Source organism: Theropithecus gelada, chromosome 16 (genome assembly GCF_003255815.1).
Source record: "Theropithecus gelada isolate Dixy chromosome 16, Tgel_1.0, whole genome shotgun sequence".
NCBI classification, from domain to species: Eukaryota; Metazoa; Chordata; class Mammalia; order Primates; family Cercopithecidae; genus Theropithecus; species Theropithecus gelada.
In genome coordinates, this window is record NC_037684.1 from 54,994,691 (window position 1) to 55,014,932 (window position 20,242).

Sequence of the window (20,242 nt, forward strand, 5' to 3'; positions counted from 1 at the left end):
CATGCCTGTCTAGTTTTTGTATTTTTTAGTAGCGACGGTGTTTCACCATGTTGGCCAGGCTGGTCGTGAACGCCTAACCTCAGGTGATCCACCTGCCTCTGCCGCCTAAAGTTCTGGGATTACAGGCGTGAGCCACCGCGCCCGGCCTGCATCAGCGTTTGCTCAGGGGGCGGGTGGTCCGGCTGACGGCCCAGCTGCGGGCAGGGTCCTGTCCAGCCTGTCCCTCCCTGAGGCTGCGTGCCAGGGGTCACCTGTGCCCTGCGCGGCTCTACACCGCCGGTGGCTGGTGAGGAGTTTGGGCTTGGCGCCGCCTCCGCGTAGTGGCTGAAGCTTCCCGAGTGCTCCTCATTCCTGGGAAGGGAGCCGGATAATGGGAAGGGTGGGGGCTCAGCGCTCCGAGTCCGCGGCCGGGGGCTGGCAGGGCTGAAACGCGCCTCCCGAGTGTTGAAAGCGGCAGGCGTCGGCCTTTGCACCCAGAGGCCAGGGCGTCTCACGCACCTTCACATCCGGGCCTCTTAGGGGGGCGCGGCTTTGGCTTTTCCAGGAAGGAATGGACTCGAACGGAGAGGGAAAGAGGAGGTGTGGAGAGGCCGGCAGGATAAGCAGGCACTGGGCCCAGGCCGCCTCTGGAGGCTCCGCCTGTTGTGATGTGAAGGCGGAGGCTCAGCTCAGCCGCGCTCTCCCAGGAAGCCACCTGGGCGTTTGGGGCTTTAGCTAGGAAAGACGTCGCTTGCGGCTGCGAAGGCGCCAAGGCCCAGAGCTCGCGCCTCCGCCCGCGACGGCGGCACTGGTGGCCCGGAGCGGGCTGGAGACGCGGGTTACTGCCGGCTTCGGGGCCCAGCCTCGGCCGCGACGTTCGCTCGTATCGCGCACGGACAGAAACCCGTGAGCCCTGGAGAAAGAACACGTGAATCCGGAGCCCCCAGTCCCCGTCGCTCCTTTGCGCTACCCCAAAACCCGACAGGAAGAGGGCAGCCCACTGCCCACCTGCCGCGACAAACGACGATTTTGCGTCTGCGCGGCGCGCCGCCTTGTGGGTAATCTCAGGATGCTACGAGGCTAGCGCGAGGTGCGGCTAGAGCGCCATTGTCGGCTCGAATGCCCAGCGACTGTGGCGGCTAGAGCGTCCCTCCCCATTTCGAATGCCCGGCGGCTGTGGCGGCTAGAGCGTCGCTCCTCAGCTCGAATCCCCGGCGGCCGAGGCGGCTAGAGTGTCGCCTCCTCCCGGGGAACCGCGTGTGACCTTCCAACCCGCGGACCGATGCTGCCGGCGGCCGCTCGCCCCCTGTGGGGGCCTTGCCTTGGGCTTCGGGCTGCTGCGTTCCGCCTTGCTAGGTACGCGGGATCCTGGGGCGCCAGGACTGGGCCGGTGGGCAGGGTAGGGGGCGGGCGGGCACTGAGGGGTCGATCCGGGCGGAGGCGGGCGGCGGGGCCGGCCTCCCTACAGCGGCCAGGCCGGGCTTGGAGGTCCTACTGGGGGCCGGGGAGGAGGCCTCCCGGTGCGCACGTCCCTTCCTTCCTGGGCCGTGGAAAGCGCCGGGGTCGGCCCCAGATGACCTTGGACGATTCCCTGCTCCTCCCCCGGCCTCAGCCTTCTCCGCAGCAAAGGCCCATCCGTGGGTGCGGCGTTTTGCGGCCAGGGGGCTCCACGTTTTGGGAGGCTTTGCTCAGGAAGATGCACCTAAGTAATAGTTTCACCACCGCTGGGTTGATGTAGTTCATTCACACCAGAAGCTTGAGGTTTGAGTGGTATAGCTGCAAGTAAACACGTGGCTTTCTAAGGCTCTTTGAAGAATTTAAAGTAACTTGCAAGTCTTACCAATAGGGACCCCTTGAAGTCTGAGAACCCTGGACTGGGACCAAGGAGCTAGGTAATTTCCGGCCCTAGTGATTACCAGCCTGAGCTTATGGCACCCATCAGTCCCCCAGTTCTGTCCTGTCCCCCTGGTCTCTGCAGCCCTTTCCATTCCAAGACTGACAGGTCTGTTTGAATTGGGGGTGGGGGCTAGGCGACAGGTGCCATGCGTCTGTGCCATGCGACATATGAGGAGTAGCGGCCATCGGAGGTGTGAGGCCCTTGCTGGTGCACCCCTGGATAACGCCCCCAAGGAGTACCCCCCCAAGATTCAGCAACTGGTCCAGGACATCGCCAGCCTCACTCTCCTGGAAATCTCAGACCTCAACGAGCTCCTGAAGGTATCGTGAGAGGGTGGCACAGACCCAGGGGCTGGAAGTTTGGGAGCCCCTGTGTTTTGTTCTTGGTGTATTTTGGGAGTTTAGTAAATTATCAGAAGTGTGTGTGTCCAGGTGCAAAGTCCATGCCAGGCTAGTTGCCCCTCCTCAGTAGGTTCAGGCTGGTGTGAGGGCCAGCTGTGGACACTGTTCTCTATCTCTGCAGAAGACATTGAAGATCCAGGATGTCGGGCTTGTGCCGATGGGTGGTGTGATGCCTGGGGCTGTCCCTGCTGCAGCAGCCCAGGAGGTGAGTCCTGGGCAGAAAGAGGCATTTCTGTGGTGGCCTGGTTCCATATCTCAGGTTCTGCAGCTGCCGTCATTGTCTGCAGCCTGCACACCTGTGCCGGCCTCCTGCAGCCTCCTGGGACTTATCCCCTGCCATGGATGTACAAGTCTTTGCATGTGGAGGCCATGTTTCTAATGGAGGGAAACAGACACTAAGCTAAGAGAGGAAAAAGGCTGGGCGTGGTGGCTCACGCCTGTAATCCCAGCGCTTTGGGAGGCCGAAACGAGTGGATCACTTGAGGTCAGGAGTTCGAGGCCAGCCTGGCCAACATGGTGAGACCCCGTCTCTACTAAAAATGCAACATAAAAAAAGTAGCTGGGCCTGGTGGCATGTGCCTGTAATCCCAGCTACTCAGGAGGCTGAGGCAGGAGAATAGCTTGAACCCAGGGGACTGCCTCAAACGAACAAACTAAATAAATAAATATAAATAAACAAATAAGAATATAAAAATTAGCCGGGTGTGGTGGCAGGCGCCTGTAATCCCAGCTACTTAGGAGGCTGAGGCAAGAGAATTGTTTGAACCAGGGAGGCAGAGGTTGCAATGAGCCAAGATCACACTACTGCACTCCAACTTGGCAACAGAGCAAGACCCTGTCACAAAAAAAAAAAAAAAAAAAAAGGAAGAAGAAACTATACCAAATAGAACGTTGTAAGCATTGTGGAGAAAAGGAGGGGCCTCCCCTGCACCTCCCTTTGGGGCTTTAGAATGGGGTGGGCCAGCAGTGGAGGTGCTAGCTCCCCCCCAACCCTTTCTCCACAAAGAAGCTCAAGTGGGAGGAAGAGTTCCAAGTTCAAGGTGGGCTTCAAAGAGGAGGCAGACATTGCAGAAGAGAGCACGGCGTTCCTGGCAGAGGAAGGGGAGGCACCAGGGCCACCAGGCAAGAGGGTGTGTGACAGTTCAGGGAGCAGCAGCAGGGTAGGGGCTGGCGCAGGCGAAGGGGTGTAATAGGCAGCTCTGTCCTTGAGTCTCTGCAGGGAAACCAGTGAACTTCAAGCCACCCATTGCATTTAGTCATTGGGTTGTGTAAACCTCTCCGCCAGAGCCTTCCTCTCAGCCCCTTTCCCCCGCTGGAGAACCAGGCCGTGTCCTGTAGAGTGTCCCACGTTCCAGATGCGTGGGGTGCCCATGGGGCATCATCACTGTCATGCCTGAGAACTGGAAGGTAGTTTAAAGGCCGATTAGATTCCGGCCGAGCGTTTGGGTAAGAATAGCTGGGATTACTGTAGAGCCTATTGTATAAACTGGATTGCTTTTGAGGATGGAGGAGATGTTATAATAGCCTTCTCAGGCCATGGGGACACGCAGCCCCCCATCCCTGGGTCAGAAGTGCAGTGTGCCCATCAGTCCATGGTGGGTTGTCAGTTTGTCGTTACATGTGCACTGTGGCGTGGCTGAGAAAGGAGTGACGCTCCTTTTATCTACAAAGCACTTTGGTGTCATTTTTTCCTGTCTCATAAGTTATGCTTTCTAAGGGAGACAGAAGTAGAGTATTGAGGGAAGGACTGTGAAGCACGTTTTTATTTATTCATGAAACTGAGTCTCACTCTATCACCCAGGCTGGAGTGCAATGCTGCAATCTCGGCTCACGGCAGCCCCCGCCTCCCAGGTACAAGCAATTCTCATGCCTCAGCCTCCTGAGTAGCTGGGATTACAGGCGCGCACCACTAGAGACAGGGTTTCACCATGTTGGCCAAGCTGGTTTCAAACTCGACCTCAAGTATCCACCCGCCTTGGCCTCCCAAAGCGCTAGGATTACAAGCGTGAGCCACCACTCCCGGCCGAGGCATGTTTACAAAGTGTTATTGGGCAGATCTGCCTCTGACTAGCTATGAGAAAGAGAAGAGCACCAGCTGGACTTGGGAGGCTGAGGCAGGAGAATCACTTGAACCCAGGAGGTGGAGGTTGCCGTGAGCTGAGGTGGCGCCACTGCACTCCAGCCTGGACGACGGAGTGATACTCCGTCCAAAAAAAAAAAGAAAAGCAAAAGCACCAGCTGGTTAAGGATTGACGAGTTGGGAGACATGGCTTCTAACTCCAGGCTTTGCTGGGGCCTCCCCTGCACCTCCCTTTGGGGCTTTAGAATGGGGTGGCCCAGCAGTGGAGGTGCTAGCTCCCCCCAATCCTTTCTCACCTGGCCCTCCTTCTTTCCTGCTCCTGAAGGTGGTGGAAGAAGAGATCCCCAGAGCGAAAGAACGGACACATTTCACCGTCCGCCTGACTGAGGCGAACCCCGTGGACAAAGTGAAGCTGATCAAGGAAATCAAGAACTACGTCCAGGGCATCAACCTCGTCCAGGTCTGCACCGCGGTGGGGGTTCTGAGGCAGGTTCCCTTGTGGCGGCCCAGGGCCCCCAGTCCCTGACTTGGTTCTCTCTGGCAGGCAAAGAAGCTGGTGGAGTCCCTGCCCCAGGAAATCAAAGCCAATGTCGCCAAAGCCGAGGCGGAGAAGATCAAGGCGGCCCTGGAAGCAGTGGGCGGCACGGTGGTTCTGGAGTAGCTCCAGCTCAGAGGACTTGTATTCAGGGGTCCCTGGGACCCTGGCGAGGTCCCGCCCTCCTGTGGCCACTGGCACCACCCCCAGCACCAGGCGCCCACTGGAGCCGTTTGGGAGAACCGCCTGCACCATGCAGCGGGGCCGGACAGGCCGCACAGACCTACTGTGGCGGGCGGGAGGGGCGGCTGCTGCCTGGTGAGGGCACCAGGAGGCCCACCAGGACGTGCCACCAGTGAATGTGCCTCTGGTGGCTGCTGAGAAAAATACACTGTGCAGTTCAGTGTGTGGAGTGTCGTGCGCAGGCCGGGCTGTGGGGCCAGCGCGGGGATCCGGGCAGTGCGTGGAATGTCGTGCGCAGGCCGGGCTGCGGGGCCAGCGCGGGGATCCAGGCAGCGTGTGGAGTGTCATGCACAGGCCGGGCTGCGGGGCCAGCACGGGGATCCGGGCAGCATTGGAGTGTCTTGCGCAGGCCGGGCTGCAGGGCCAGCGCGGGGATCCGGGCAGTGTGTGGAGTGCCGTGCTCAGGCCGGGCTGCGGAGCCAGTGCAGGGATCCGGGTTGGTATGGGATGGGAGGCTTGTTCTGCCCCCTCAACAGACATCTGAGAGTCTACAGACATTCATCGGGTCCCCTGGGTGCAGGGCCCTGTCCTGAGACCCCATACCAGGCCTGGTGGACGGCAGTGGTATGGAGGACTGGGGCCCGTCCTGTTTAGAGGGGTGGGTTTGGAGTGTGAACCCTGCCCGTTTTCAGTATTGGCCCTCTTTTAAGACAGCAGGAAATTCAGCACTTGCATGAGAAATCGAGGGAGCCTTGGAGCCAGCGATGCCACCCCTGGCTCACGTTGCAAGTGCCCCTGAACCTAAGTCCGGCCAGGGGGCTGCGTGGGGGGGAGTGGGGAGGGGTGTGGGATGCACCTGGCATCTGCAGGGTTGGGGTGTCAGCTGTTCCTCTGGGGTTCTTAAGTGGGGTATCCTGGGACCTGGGCAAAGTGGCAGGAGGGGCTTGTGGACATGGGGACTGGGAGTGCCGGGGCCAGCTTGGAGCACTGGTCACTGCTCTTGGTGAGGTGTGGCCCAGTGCTGGGCAGCCCTTGGCAGCCACCCTCAGGCTGCAGACCCCTTGGTGCCACTGCTGAGTGCAGGGGGTGTGGCCCCATGAACTGGCTGGAACGGCCAGGGCCTTACTCTGAGGACCCGTGGCCTCCTTTTCTTGGGCACGCCTGTTTTCAGCCAAACCTGGGAGAGAATCAGAGGATTTCTGTCTCAGCTGGCCCATGACCAAGGCCAGCCCCCAGGCTGTGGGCCCACCGTGAGGCCAGACATGGCACGTTCCGCACCTGCTTCAGGAAACATGCCCTGTGTGGCGGCCCCGTGGGCTGCCGTGCCCTCCGGCCTCAGTTTTCCTGCTGGAAGGATGTCTTGGCATGGGACCAGAAAGGGGCACCGTGTGTCTGGGAGCTGCCCACTGACTGGGACTCCTCGGGGAGCGGGAGCAGCAGGGAGTTTTAGGCTCACTGGGCGCACATGCCCTGCCTGGCCCAGGTCCTCTTCCAGGGCCTTCTGGTAGAGTTTGTCTGACTAACCTGCTGTCCCCAGGAAAGGCTGTGTCCCAAGCCTGGAAGTCCCTATTGCCCATGGTAGCTGTTTTGAGGGGTTAACGATTCTTCCCTCAGGTGACACTGCCACCTGGGGCTGGGTGCATTCTGCCTGGTGCCCTGCTGACCTGACCCCAACTGCCTTTCCTGTCTGGAAGGCAGCAAATATCTGAGCTCGGACGAGCCCTGCTTGGGGTCAGACAGGCATGCTGTATTCATCCAGGCTGCAACCAGATCAGATAGACCAGCAAAACCTCCGCCGGTGACTCCTCACTGCCTACCCTGGCTCAGGCATCTGCCAGGTCACTCGCAGGAGCCACCGAGAGGCTGTCCTCCCTGCCGGGGGACCCCCAAGGTAACCCGTGGATGCCAGGCCACAGTCGGAGGCTAGACGGGAAGCCCTGTCCCATGAGCTAGCTCGGTCTGCCCCAACCACCCCCTTGGGCCTACTGATATAACTTACGATCCGTCTGAGAATCAACCAGGGATCTTCGTGAGTCCCTGCCCTACAGTTCTAAATTCACCGTTTGAAAAAGTCTCCGGCCTTGGATGCATTTCCTGTTTTCCAGGATTCCTCACCTTCTGACTGCCCTCCTGGCATCTCCAGCTCACGGAGTTCACAAACTTCAGTCCCCTGCAGCTCCTTGTGCTTTTGTTCTATTTTTTTAATGTTTTATTTATTTACTTATTTATTGATTGATTGTTTTGAAACAGGGTCTCACTCTGTCACCTGAGCTGGTGGTGCAGTCTTGGCTCACTGCAGCCTCCACCTGCCGGATTCAAGCAATTCTCCTGCCTCAATTTCCCAAGAAGCTGGAATTATAGGCATGCGCCACCACGCCCAGCTAATTTTGTGTTTTTATTAGAGACAGAGTTTCACCATGTTGGCGAGGCTGGTCTTGAACTCCCTCAAACAATCACCTGTCTTGGCCTCCCAAAGTGCTGAGATTACAGGTGTGTGCCAATGTGCCCAGCCTTATTTTAATTTTTTTAAATTTCTTTTTTTTTTGAGACCGAGTTTTGCACTTGTCACCCAGGCTGGAGTGCAATGGCACAATCTTGGCTCACTGCAACATTCACCTCCCGGGTTCAAGCGTTTCTCCTGCCTTAGCCTCCCAAGTAGCTGGGATTACAGGCGCCCACCACCACATCCAGTTAATTTTTCTATTTTTAGTAGAGAGGGGGTTTCACCACGTTGACCAGGCTGGTCTTGAATTCCTAACCTCAGGTGATCTGCCCACTTCAGCCTCCCAAAGTGCTGGGATTACAGGCATGAGCCACCACATCCAGCCTATTTTTGTTTTTTAATATAGATAGAATCTCACTCTGTCACCCGAGCTGGAGTGCAGTGGCTTGATCAAGGCTCACTGCAGCCTCGGCCTCCTGTGCGCAAGCAATCCTTCCACCTCAGCCTCCCAGGTAGCTGGGACTACAGGCACATGCCATCATGCCTGGCTAATCTTTTGATTTTTTGTGGAGATGGGGTCTCACTGTGTTGCCCAGTCTGCTCTGAAACTCCTGGCCTCAAGAGCTCCTCCCACCTTGGCCTCCCAAAGTGCTGGGATTACAGGTGAGAGCTGCCATGCCCAGCCTTTTTTGTTCTTTGTAAATCTCTTCAGTTCCTACTCCTTAGCCTCAGGGCCCTGCTCTTTCTGCTTTGGAGTGGTTCCTCCTCCAGCCGGGAGCCAGTGTTCTGTGCGTTGGGGGTCTCCGCCAGCAGCCTGTTCCAGTCCTGTCTTGCAGGTGGCCTTGGGAGGGACAGGTTGCAGCCCAGGCCCGCCCCGCTTCTTCCTGGAGTGTCTCACAGACTCAGGGGACACTGGCCCTCCAGGCCCTGCTTCCCTCAAGGTTTCCATCGCCTCTGATTCTTAGTAATTGGGAGCCGACGGATGCAACTCATCATGGTTTACACTGAGATCAGGCCGCTTCCTAACTGTTGAGTCTGTTTGCTCTGGGCCTTTTAAGCCCAGCGTGATCCCTCTGAGTCCCTGCAGTGCATTTGCGCCATCTCCACATGTGGAGCCCCAGCCCAGGCTTGGTGTGGGCAGCGCTATGCCACACTCTCCTGGCTGCCTCCTGAGCACCTCCACCTGCTTCCCCACCAGGTGTGGCTGTGTTTTCACCCCGTGTCCACCTGGCACCCTTCCCCATCGCCAGGTAGTTACGGTCTGTGTGGGCGACACCTGAGGGTCACAACCAAACCAAGGACCACAGCACACTTCCGGGCAGGGGTACCGCCTCTGGTCAGCTGCTCACTCGCCAGCCCAAATCTTCCGCTGATGACTTACGGGGTCAGAGGCCACCTAAGGGTCTAGTAAACAGTCTCCTCCAGTTGGCCAATGAAGACAAATACAGAGCCTGCCTGCCTATGTCGGGGTTACGGCCCAATAAACCCACAGCCAAGCTGAAAATCCTATGTGTCTTGCGCCTCTGACACAGCCAGGGCATCGCTGGATGCGCGGATACAGAGCTGGACACATTCTGTTGCTTGAGGGGTTTTTCCAGTGCCCCTCACCTTTCGCCCTGGAGGGTGGGGGAAGCCAGACAGCAGTGACCAAGCTGGAGCTGCAGTTTCTTCATCCCTGTGGCCCAGCCCCAAAGCAGCCTTGGGGACTTAAATTTCATTTTCCCCAGCAGGTGCGCCTGGGCCAAGAACACACCAGTACCTCCTTGTTCTTCGCAGGGAAATAGAATCCAAGCAGGGGCCCAGATGCAGGCAGGCATCTCCTGGGAACTGGAGCCCCAGGACCCACCCCGGGCCCCACTTCCACGGTGGTTGCCTGGGGCGTCTGGTCAGAGCCAGACCAGAACTGAGCGGGAGCTCCCGGGCATCTGTGTGTGGGAAAGGAGGCAAGTCCTTCGTAACCGCCATTTTCTCCCAGTTTTCATTCAATCTGGCCCCAAGCAGGTTCTTTTTTTCCGAGATGGAGTCTCGCTCTGTCGCCCAGGCTGGAGTGCAGTGGCGCGGTCTCAGCTTACTGCAACCTCCTCTCCCGGATTCAAGCGATTCTACAGCCTGAGCTTCCTGAGTAGCTGGGATTGCAGCAGTGAGCCACCGCGCCCGGCTCCCGAAGCCGGTTTTCTGTTCTCTTGCAGTTGGGCCGGGGCTGAGCCCTCGTGGGGGCAGGGGTTGCAGACCAGGGGACGCAGGACTCACGCCGCACACACGTGGCCCCCGCCGGATGACTCACGAGCCAGCGCCTGCGCGGCGGGGTGGCCACGGCGGGGGGCAGGTTCAGGGCCAGGGGCCGGGCCTCTTGGGGATTGGCAGGGCGCCCGCCGCGGTCCCGTGAGGCTGGGGCCGGTTCCCGGGCGGTGGCCTTCAGCGCCACGCTCCAGCCCGGGGAGGGGAGGACGCCACGCAGCAGCGCCGGGGCACCCGCGCGTCCCCGGGCTAGGCCCACCGCGCTCGGCGCCCCTTCGCGGCTGCTTTAAGGTGCCGGGCACGCCTCCATCGCTGGGGGCGTGGCCTAGAGGTCCCGCCCCCGGGGCGCGCGCGCGCATTGGCTGTGCGGGGTGCGGGCGCGCGGGCGGCGCTTTGAACCGCGCGCGGGGCGCGGGGCGCTGCGGGTCAGTCCACGCCGGGGTCTGGCCGGGGTCGGGCTGGAGTTGGGCTCTTCTGGGCCATGGCGGCCGAGGCGCGCGTGTCGCGCTGGTACTTCGGGGGGCTGGCCTCCTGCGGGGCCGCCTGCTGCACGCACCCGCTGGACCTGCTCAAGGTGAGGCCGGGCCCCGGAACGCTGGGAGGATGGGACCCTGGCGCCGCCCAGACGCCTGCAACGGCAGCAGCCCGGCCCCACGCACCCGCGGATCGCTGCGCCCGGGGCCCCCTCCTGGAGACACCGAGGAGGCCCCCGACGCCCGGGTGGCCGATCCCGGGTGTCACTCGGCTGTTGGCCGCCGAGCTCGAGGCCTGCAGGGCGCAGCCGGGCTCCCCAGCTTCCCGGCCGTCTTCCCAATTCTCAGCAGCTGACGATCCAGCCCCAGCTCTGCACTTTAATATCTGGTGACCTTCGGCAAGTCACTTGGCCTGTCTGAGCTACCCACCCCCATACATTCAAGAACACTGTTTCCGCCCAGTTGGAAGTTGTGGGGGGAATTCTGTGAGGTGCACAGGTGTTGGCATCTGGAGACGTGCTGGCTGTAGCACACCCAGGGCATGGGCCAAGCCGCCCCCCACCCAGGGGTGCTTAGCACACCGCCGGACGTGGCCCTGGGCAAGTGGGGTGACCCTGCGCCCCGGCTTTGGGCTGCTTCCTCCGGAGAAAGCTGGGTGGGCACTGGAAGCAATGTTAAGACCAGCACACCCCCAGGAGAGATGCGGGAGACCCAGAACACCCCCAGGAGAGATGCAGGAGACCCCGCATGCGTGTGGTCCTGGCTCTATGAGAGTGGGCATTTCTCAGCACGAGAAGCAGCCACAGTTCTTTTACTTTTTTCTTTCTTTTTTTTTTTAAAGCTTATGGGGCAAAATAAGACACAGCTCTCCTTGTTTCCCAGGGACAGCCAAGGGGCGTTGTTTTCTGACCCTGTCTTGCCACAGAGAACAAAGAAGAAAGGGCCTAAGGCATTGCACAGTCTGCCCAGCGGGCCCTGCCCTGTGAACCTGGCTGTGGTCACTGGGCAGCCACCCGTCTGGGGGACCTTTATTTTAGCAGCCTGCCCAGGGGACTTGTATTCCAGCAGCTTTTGAGGGGACTGGCTTTACTAACGAGCAACATTCCTGGCCACTGTGTGAAGGCCAGGTGAGCAGATGTGGGCGTCTTGGGGTACCTGAGACCTCGCTGGTCCTGGGAGAGGCCTGCAGAGCTCCCAGGCCACAGGCAGCCAGGGCCAGTGAGATGCAGTCCCAGCGACAGGAAGGCATTGGTGTGGGCAGGAGGAGCCCCTCCTTGGCATCTGGCTCTTCCTTTCCTCCTGGGCACCGCACAGGTGCCCCTCCCCCCAGGGCCTCTCCCACGGGCCCTCTGGGTGTTGAAGGCCCTCTGAGCCTCACTGCCTCTTGGCCCCGCCCCATCAGGCACTCTTTGGCCGCAGAACACTCTGGGGGAGGCAGGGAAGGCAGCCCGTGGGGAGGCGGGACTGCCCTCTGGCCTGGGAGGGTGGAAGAAGCCAGCTGCTGGCAGCATATGGGGCTGTGGTCAGGGTGTGCCCCTGAGGACTGCTCACCAGGGCTCTCTGGCTGTGGAAAGATCGTTTTAAAGCTTCTTTTTTTTTTTTTTTTTTGAGACGGAGTCTCGCTCTGTCACCCAGGCTGGAGTGCAGTGGCGCGATCTCGGCTCACTGCAAGCTCCACCTCCCGGGTTCACGCCATTCTCCCGCCTCAGCCTCCGAGTAGCTGGACTACAGGCGCCCGCCACCACGCCCGGCTAGTTTTTTGTATTTTTAGTAGAGACGGGGTTTCACCATGTTAGCCAGGATGGTCTCGATCTCCTGACCTCGTGATCCACCCGCCTCGGCCTCCCAAAGTGCTGGGATTACAGGCTTGAGCCACCGCGCCTGGCCCGTTTTAAAGCTTCTTGATCACTCTGTCCCATGTCCCTACAGTCCCTGCTGTGGCATCTGGCCTGGACAGGGGCTACTGCCTGTGTGGCCCAGTCCCTCTGTTCTGCTGGGCTAGCACAACGGGAGGCCCCTCTCTGTCCCCACCCATCTTTGCCGCCCCCCTGGGTGTGCGTGACAGGGGCCGCGTGTGTGCAGGTCACACTGAGCAGTGGATGGGTTTCTTTGGGGTCAGTGCTGGGAGTGGGACCCAGGAGCTGGGATCCTGGGCCAGATGCTGGCCTTCCTTTCTGGCCCTGGCCCACCCCGCTTCTGCCTGGAGCTCTCAGCTGGCCAGGCCAGGAGGCAGAGGTCCTATGAGTGGTGGAGGCCAACGGAATGGGAGGTTGTCAGGCTGATGGCCCCCGAGTGCCTGCCCGCAGCTCCTAGGTGCTTTGCGGAGGAGGCTGCTATGCCCTGCGGCCAGCTGCATCATCCCCTTGTCCGCTGCTGAGCTCCTGCTGCCTTTCAAGGCCTTCTGGCTACCTCCTCAGTCTCCCATGGTCCTGCAGGCTCCCTGGCCGTTTCTGAGTCCCCGTAAACGTTTGTCCCTCTTGAGACATGGTGTGGTGGATAAAAAGTAGAGCTCTGGGGTCTCCTCGCTGGGCCCAAATCCTGATGGCACCAGTGGGTGCGTTACCGCTCCGTGCCTCAGTTCCTCATCTGCAGAGGGAGAATGGCAAGCCCCTGAGGCCAGTGCAGCCAGGACTCAGGTGCAGCGCGGGCGCCCGCGGGGCTCACGGGCACTCTCAGTTCCATGGCCTCTGGCTCCATGTCCGCTGATGTGGTTGCTGTTGGAAAGCAATGGTGTGAGCTGGTTCCAAGCGGGGGTGTGGAGTCCCCGGGCAGGGCCGTGGGAGGCCTTATCACTGTCTCCTGCCTCATTTTCCGCCTCTCTGGATGGACCTGGCACCGATCCCTTGGGGTCGCTGTGGGGTCTGAGAACACTCGCTCCCACAGGTGCATCTGCAGACGCAGCAGGAGGTGAAGCTGCGCATGACGGGCATGGCACTGCGGGTGGTGCGCACCGACGGCATCCTGGCGCTCTACAGCGGCCTGAGCGCCTCGCTGTGCAGACAGGTGTGCGGTGGGTGCCAGTCTCGGACTCCCCACGACCCCTCGGGGCTCCCATACGGGCTCAGTCCTGCAGTGGGCATCCAAGCTACTTCCATCTCTGTTTCAAGACTTTGTGCAAGGAAGGACCTACCAGGCCGAGAGTTGGTGACCCCAGGGTGGGCCTTCCATGGGCAGCCACCCAGTTCTCAGGGCTGGGCCTGAGGCCGTCACTTACCAGTGGGGAAACTGAGGCCCAGGGAGGGAGAAAGCAGGGTGCAGCTCTAGATTTGTGAACTGGCTCGGCTGTATGCTGGCCCAATGGCCCCTCAGGGTCCCTGTGGACCCTTGGGCTGAGGGGGGCCTGGCTGGGCCAGGGTGGTGAGGCTGAGGGGTGTGGGGCGTGCCTACCCCTCCAAGCCGGGCCCTTCTCCCCCAGATGACCTACTCCCTGACTCGGTTCGCCATCTACGAGACTGTGCGGGACCGCGTGGCCAAGGGCAGCCAGGGGCCCCTCCCCTTCCACCAGAAGGTGTTGCTGGGCTCCATCAGCGGTGAGCTGCCGGGTGGGAGGGGCACGGGGTGGCCAGGTGGGCTGAGGATGCCACGTGTCATTCTGCTCGTCTCTGGGGTTTGTGTCACCACAGGTTTAGCTGGAGGCTTCGTGGGGACGCCCGCGGACTTGGTCAACGTCAGGTTGGTGTCCCCTCCACCCTACCTGCAAGGCTAGGGCCTGCCAGGGCTGCTCGCAGGGTGAGGTCAGCCTGGAACAAGCCACTCAGACCCTGGTGTCCTGGGCATAGGAGGGTGGGTGTCCCTGAGCCCTGGCGTGCCCTGTCCAGTGGGCCCCGCTGACCAACATAAGCTACCCTGCTGCCCGTGGGGCTCTGCCAGGGCTGCCCAGGCCCCTCAGCCTGCCTGCCCCTCCCGCCACCTGCTTCTGTTTCAGGATGCAGAATGACGTGAAGCTGCCCCAGGGTCAGCGGCGCAAGTGAGTCATGGGCAGCTCTGCCTTCTCGGGGTGGTTGGGGTGCAGGAGGCTTGGGCGGGAGCAGACCCCCAGCTGCTGTGCCGTGACCTAGCCAGGACTCCAGCAGGCTGCGGTGCCTGTGTGGTCCATGGAGGGTCCTGACGGCTGTTCTGGACTCAGGGGTGTCACTCCGCCCCCCAGGACCGTTGGGTTCTTCCTGCGGGGAGAGCCTGGTTGGATTGCGGGCTGGGCCTGCTTGCACCCAGGGCGTTGAGTGCGGAGGTGAAGGCCGCAGGTATGGAGAGAGCGCATGCAACAGAAACGCCTGAAGGAGGCACTGCCTCCCTGCCCAGCTCAGGGCAGCTGCACCCTCCTGCCATGGCCCGGGGCCTTTCTAGGGCCTGGGGTCCGCTCCAACTGTAGCGTGAGCCGTTTTCCCCGCCGCTTCCAAGGACCCCTGGGGAGTTCCGGCTTCTAGCTGTGCACACAGACTGTGTTCCCTCAGGACTCCCGGGGGCTGGCAGGCAGGAGGCCTGTGTTTGAGGAGCGGTGCCCATCCAGGGACTCTGTTGGAAAAGATGGAACCTCCTCCCTGAGGGCCAGGCGGGGTGGACGGAGTGGCTGTGGGACGGTGGGACCAGCCTCAGATGTTCCCAGGGAGAGATCTTCAGGCCCATGAGGCCTCTGCTTCCTCAAGAACCCCGGGCCTGCAACAGGGCCTGGGAGGACCCTCTGTGGGAGCCAGTGGTCGGGGGAGTCTCATGTGGTCATTCTGTGTCCCCGGCAGCTATGCCCATGCGCTGGATGGCCTGTACCGCGTGGCTCGTGAAGGTGAGGGGCAGGTGCTGTGCACAGGCGAGGGTCTGGGGTTGCAGGCAGGGTGGGCAGCGCTGTGCAGGACTGGGCACCGAGGGATTTGGGCCACGTGCCTGGCCTCACCCCTTGCCTCACCCCTTGCTTGTGCAGAGGGTTTGAGGAGACTGTTCTCAGGTGCGACCATGGCGTCCAGCCGAGGGGCCTTAGTCACCGTGGGCCAGGTAGGCCTCCTGCGTGGGGTGGGTGTGGGCAGTGCCTGCGACCTCTGACCTCCATCTTGAGAGGGGCCATAGAACAAGGCACTGGGCACCAAGACCCTCCTGGGGAACCACCAGCTGTGGCCTTGGTGGGGCGGGATTGGGGGCATGAGTGGGTCAGGGCTGCAACCTGTGAAGGACCTCGGGCAGGTGCCTCCCCTTTCTGGGCCTCACAGATGGACGGAGCAGGTGCTTGGCCATTGCCAGGTGGTGTTGCTTGGGGCACTGTGTGCTTTCCCTGAGCTGGGCCCCCCGCTGCAGCTCTGACCGCCCTTGTTCCCCTGCAGCTGTCCTGCTACGACCAGGCCAAGCAGCTGGTCCTTAGCACTGGCTACCTGTCTGACAACATCTTTACTCACTTTGTTGCCAGCTTTATTGCGGTAAGTGGCTGGCGTGGCTAGGGTGGGTGTCCCTGGGCCGGCCTTGGGAGCTGAGGGCACCCAGGATGGGGCGAGCGCTGGGGGAGGCGGGGGCCTCGGGCATCTGGCAGTCCCCCCCTGGGGCTCATAAGTGGGTGCCAGGGCTTTCAGAGCTTTCAGCCTGGTGCCCCCGCCAGCATGTTCCTGGCCTTCCCGGGAGTCAGGTCGAGGGGCTCTTTCTGGACTGACATGCGGGTGGGATTCGGCAGTGGTGCCAGGGGTACCTGGCAGGCCGCTGGTGACAAGCCCTCTCCCCAGGGTGGATGTGCCACGTTCCTGTGTCAGCCCCTGGATGTGCTGAAGACCCGTCTGATGAACTCCAAGGGGGAATATCAGGTGAGTGGGGCCTGTGCAGTCAGGCTGTGCAGCCCAGCGAGCCCCCTCACCTCTCCGGGGCGCGGACACTCGCACTGGGAACCCAGGGAAGGGTACCCCTCCCTTCTAGTTGCCTATCTCTGCACAGCACTTGGCCTCGGAAGAGGAGTCGTGCCTTTGAGTGCCTTTGCCTTGTTTTTGTTTTTAAAGATTTCTTGGCCCAGCGCGGTGGCTCACGCCTGTAACCCCACACTTTGGGAGCCTGACGCGGGCAGACCACTTGAGTCTAGGAGTTCAAGACCCGCCTGGGCAATATACTGAAACCCCATCTCTACCAAAAATACAAAAATTAGGGGCCCGGTGCGGTGGCTCACGCTTATAATCCCAGCACTTTGGGAGGCCGAGGCGAGTGGATCACCTGAGGTCAGGAGTTCAAGACCAGCCTGGCCAACGTGGTGAAACCCCATCTCTACTAAAAATACAAAAAATTAGCTGGGCGTGGTGGCGTGCGCCTGTAATCCCAGCTACTCGGGAGGCCGAGGCAGAAGAATCGCTTGAACCTGGGAGGCAGAGGTTGCAGTGAGCTGAGATCACACCATTGCACCCCAGCCTGGGCAACAAGAATGAAACTCCGTCTCAAAAACAAAAACAAACAAGAATTAGTCAGGCTCGGTGGCATGTGCCTCCCAGCTACACAGGAGGCTGAAGTGGGATAATCCCTTGAGCCCAGGAGGTCCAGGTGACAGTGAGCCAAGATTGTACCACTGCATTCCAGCCTGGGTGACAGAGTGAGACTCTGTTGTAAAACGTTTATTTTTGGCCAGGCATGGTGGCTTATGCCTGTAATCCTAACACTTTGGGAGGCCGAGGCGGGCAGATCACAAGGTCAGGAGTTGGAGACCAGCCTGACTAACATGGTGAAACCCTGTCTCTACTAAAAATACAAAAATTAGCCGGGCATGGTGGCGGGTGCCTGTAGTCCCAGCTAGTCGGGAGGCTGAGGCAGGAGAATTGCTTGAACTTGGGAGGCGAAGGTTGCAGTGAGCCGAGATTGCGCCATTGCACTCCAGCCTAGGCGACAGAGCGAGACTCTGTCCCAAAAAAACAACAACAAAAAACCTTTCTTTTCTTTTTTTTTTTCCCCCTCACTGCAACCTCTGCCTCCTGGGATCAAGATGATTCTCCTGCCTCAGCCTCGCGAGTAGCTGGGATTAAAGGCACATGGCACGGTGCCCGGTGAAGTTTTCTATTTTTAGTAGAGACAAGGTTTCGCCATGTTTGCCAGGCTGGTCTTGAACTCCTGGCCTGAAGTGATCCGCCCGCCTCAGCCTCCCACAGTGCTGGGATTACAGGCATGAGCCACTCTGCCCAGCCAAAGCATTTCTTTCACAGATTAACGGAGGTGGTGCTGCTCATGGCAGTTTGTGCCTCGTAAATGCTCTGGTTCTCCTCCCTCGGGCCCCCGCCAGCTCCATGGGGCTTCCACGTTTGCAGAGCCCATGGCTCTGTCCCTGCTCTTCTCCCTGACCCTGCCGTGCTGCGTCCCTGGTTCTCATGGTTCTGTTCACAGCCCCCTCCGCCCGCTGGACCCTGGGCTGCACCCTTGGGCCCTGGTTGTACTGCATGAGCAAGCAGGGCGGCCATTGACCTGGCCGGTGCCTGCAGACCTGTGGTTACCTGTTACCAGCCAGCAGCTGCCACTCACACCCACAACCCACGTTGAGAGTCCCCAGGCCACCGTGCCTGGCTGGTGCCTGGGAGGGGATTTTCATTGCCCTGTGGGTGAGAAGCAGCCTTTTTGATTGTTTCACTGCGTTTTCTGCAGGGCGTTTTCCACTGCGCCGTGGAGACAGCGAAGCTCGGGCCTCTGGCCTTTTACAAGGTGCAGTGGTGGCGGCGGTGGCGGCTCGGGCAATGGGGAGCCAGTCCCTTCGGACTCCGTGTCTCTCACTTTCCCTGTCTCCCTCCAGGGCCTCGTCCCAGCTGGCATCCGCCTCATCCCCCACACCGTGCTCACTTTTGTGTTTCTGGAACAGCTACGCAAAAACTTTGGCATCAAAGTGCCATCCTGACCGGCCGTGGGAATGGCTGGGCCGCCAGGCCAGCTGCGCTAAGTTCTTCCAGAGAGTCCCAAGCCCAGCACCTGCTTCTGGGGCCGCAACCTCGCCGGCCATGGCCACCCGTCCTCCCCAGCAGGCCCCTGCCGTCCCCCCACCTGCTGGCTGAGCTCCTCCTGGCCTTGTCCCCTCTCAGCTGTAGCTGCACCCCCACCCCTGCTCTGGCTCCCAGGCTCTCCCGGCTGGGCGCTGCGTGGCCTTGCCCCTCCCGCTGGCAGCTCCTCGGGGGAACAGGGGCCCCCAGAGGCTCATTTCTCCCCTCTCCTGGGCCGGGGGAGGGTATTATCCCTGCCTCCTGCCTCTGAGGCCCAAAGCAGCATCTTCCAGCACTTTCCATCGAGGACTCGGGTGGCAGAGTGTGGGTGCAGCCTGGCTGTTGCTCACCCAAGTGCTAGCTGTGCACTTTGTATCCGCTGAGAGCGACCAGACCTTCCGTGTCCTCGGGCAGCTGCAACTCCCCCCAAGACCCCGCGGCTGGGTGGGAGGAACAAACAACGCAGACCACGAGCGAGTGCCTGGGAGGGAGGGGCCCAGAGAGGTTCCGGAGCCATCACGGGTGAGGGTGAAGGGCCACTGAGGTCCCGCACACCCCCATCCACCCCACAGTGGCTTTAACAGTTTTGCCAAAGCCTCTCCACTCACCAGCAGGCGGTCTCGTCTTCAGGGATTGTGCCCGCGTCCCTCGGGTCCCTGGGCCCTCCCGCTTGGCTCCCTGGGGGAATGGCCCAGGCGGGCTGCAGTTCCTCCTCAGGGTCTTCTCCCGACAAGGAGTCCCCCCGGGTGGCTGCTGCATTCTCTGCTTCCCTAGTCGCTGGGCTTCGCCCCACCTGGGAAGGGCAGTGTGCTCTGTGGGGGGCCGCAGTCAATAAATGCCGGGAGCTGCCGCGTCTGTTCCTGCCTGCCCCGCCTGCCTGCCGGCTGCCTTGCTGTCCAGACCAGCAGGACCCCCTGCACCCCGTAAGGAGGACAAGGCCACGGCCTTTTGGGGAGGAGCCAGGGTCCTTGCTGTGCATTTGGGAGGCCTTTGGGTGAAGGAATTGTTTAAGTAGGAGGAACCAAAACTGGTGTTGGGGGGAAGGGAATGAGACGAGGAGTCTGGGGTTGAGGGGTCTCAGGCAGTGTAGAGACTGGACTGCATGGGGCCACCCCACCAACAGCAAGCACTAATTGGTTTTTTTTGTTTGTTTTTTTTTTTTTGGAAACGGAGTCTCGCTCTCTCCCCCTGGCTGGAGTGCAGTGGCGCGATCTCGGCTCACTGCAAGCTCCGCCTCCTGGGTTCCTGCCATTCTCCTGCCTCAGCCTCCCAAGTAGCTGGGACTACAGGCGCCCGCCACCACGCCCGGCTAGTTTTTTGTATTTTTTTAGTAGAGGCGGGGTTTCACCGTGGTCTCGATCTCCTGACCTTGTGATCCGCCCACCTCGGCCTCCCAAAGTGCTGGGATTACAGGCGTGAGCCACCGCGCCCAGCCCACTAATTGTTTTTTTGAGACAGGATCTGGCTCTGTCATTCAGGCTGCAGTGCAGTGGCACGATCTTGGCTTACTAACCTGGGCCCCCTGGGCTCAAACCAGTCTTCTACCTCAGCCTTCTAAGTAGCTGGTGCTATGGGTGTGTGCCACCACACGTGGCTAATTTTTGTATGTTTTTGTAGAATTGGGGTCTCACTGTGTTACCCAGGCTGATCCCAAACTCCTGAGCTCAGGGGATCTGCCTACCTTGGCCTCCCAAAGATGCCCTTTTTTTTTTTAAGACAGGGTCTTACTGTGTTGCTCAGGCTGGAGTGCAGTGGTGCAAATAGCCTGTAGTCCCAGCTACTTGGAAGGCTGAGGTGGGATCGCTTAAGCCTGCAGGTTCAAGGCTGCAGTGAGCTGTGATCGCAGCACTGCACTCCAACCTGCGTGACAGAATGAGACCTTATTTCAAAAAAAGAATGTAATGGTGGGCTGGGTGTGGTCTCTCAGACTTGTAATCCCAGCACTGTGGGAGGCTGAGGCAAGATCTCTTGAGCCCAGGAATTCGAGACTAGCTTGGACAATATGGTGAGACCCCCATCTGTACAGAAAATTTAAAACTTAGCTGGGCGTCATGGCACGCACCTGTAGTCCCAGCTACTTGAGAGGCTGAGGTGAGAGGATTACTTGAG

At 60.4% G+C, this 20,242-nt stretch overlaps 2 protein-coding genes across 4 annotated transcripts; both read left to right on the forward strand.

Annotated features, from left to right (window-relative positions):
• The first annotated feature begins 1,089 nt into the window (after positions 1-1,089).
• Positions 1,090-5,304, forward strand: MRPL12 (mitochondrial ribosomal protein L12). The gene is made up of 5 exons (XM_025363796.1): positions 1,090-1,335; positions 2,010-2,196; positions 2,399-2,482; positions 4,683-4,817; positions 4,902-5,304. The coding sequence occupies exons 1-5, from the start codon at positions 1,262-1,264 to the stop codon at positions 5,016-5,018; spliced, it is 597 nt and encodes a 198-aa protein (XP_025219581.1). The 5' UTR covers positions 1,090-1,261; the 3' UTR covers positions 5,019-5,304.
• A 4,760-nt stretch (positions 5,305-10,064) lies between these two features.
• SLC25A10 (solute carrier family 25 member 10) lies at positions 10,065-18,983 on the forward strand. 3 transcript variants are annotated; one of them, XM_025363794.1, is made up of 11 exons: positions 10,065-10,330; positions 13,113-13,232; positions 13,645-13,759; positions 13,853-13,901; positions 14,155-14,196; positions 14,963-15,006; positions 15,142-15,212; positions 15,536-15,628; positions 15,899-16,003; positions 17,808-17,864; positions 17,953-18,983. In XM_025363794.1, the coding sequence occupies exons 1-11, from the start codon at positions 10,238-10,240 to the stop codon at positions 18,052-18,054; spliced, it is 891 nt and encodes a 296-aa protein (XP_025219579.1). In that variant the 5' UTR covers positions 10,065-10,237; the 3' UTR covers positions 18,055-18,983. The 3 variants fall into 3 exon arrangements, with proteins under 3 accessions (XP_025219579.1, XP_025219580.1, XP_025219578.1); XM_025363795.1 differs by having other exon boundaries at positions 15,926-16,003; XM_025363793.1 differs by having other exon boundaries at positions 15,619-15,628; positions 15,926-16,003.
• Positions 18,984-20,242: the final 1,259 nt, after the last annotated feature.

Excerpts from the sequence above, each read along its gene's own strand:
- MRPL12 (XM_025363796.1), top strand. The coding sequence starts at position 1,262 with ATGCTGCCGGCGGCCGCTCGCCCCCTGTGGGGGCCTTGCCTTGGGCTT. Across the intron at positions 2,197-2,398 it reads ACCTCAACGAGCTCCTGAAG|AAGACATTGAAGATCCAGGA; the intron begins GTATCGTGAGAG and ends CTATCTCTGCAG. Across the intron at positions 2,483-4,682 it reads CTGCTGCAGCAGCCCAGGAG|GTGGTGGAAGAAGAGATCCC; the intron begins GTGAGTCCTGGG and ends CTGCTCCTGAAG.
- SLC25A10 (XM_025363793.1), top strand. The coding sequence starts at position 10,238 with ATGGCGGCCGAGGCGCGCGTGTCGCGCTGGTACTTCGGGGGGCTGGCC. Across the intron at positions 13,760-13,852 it reads GTTGCTGGGCTCCATCAGCG|GTTTAGCTGGAGGCTTCGTG; the intron begins GTGAGCTGCCGG and ends GTGTCACCACAG. Across the intron at positions 16,004-17,807 it reads ACTCCAAGGGGGAATATCAG|GGCGTTTTCCACTGCGCCGT; the intron begins GTGAGTGGGGCC and ends CGTTTTCTGCAG.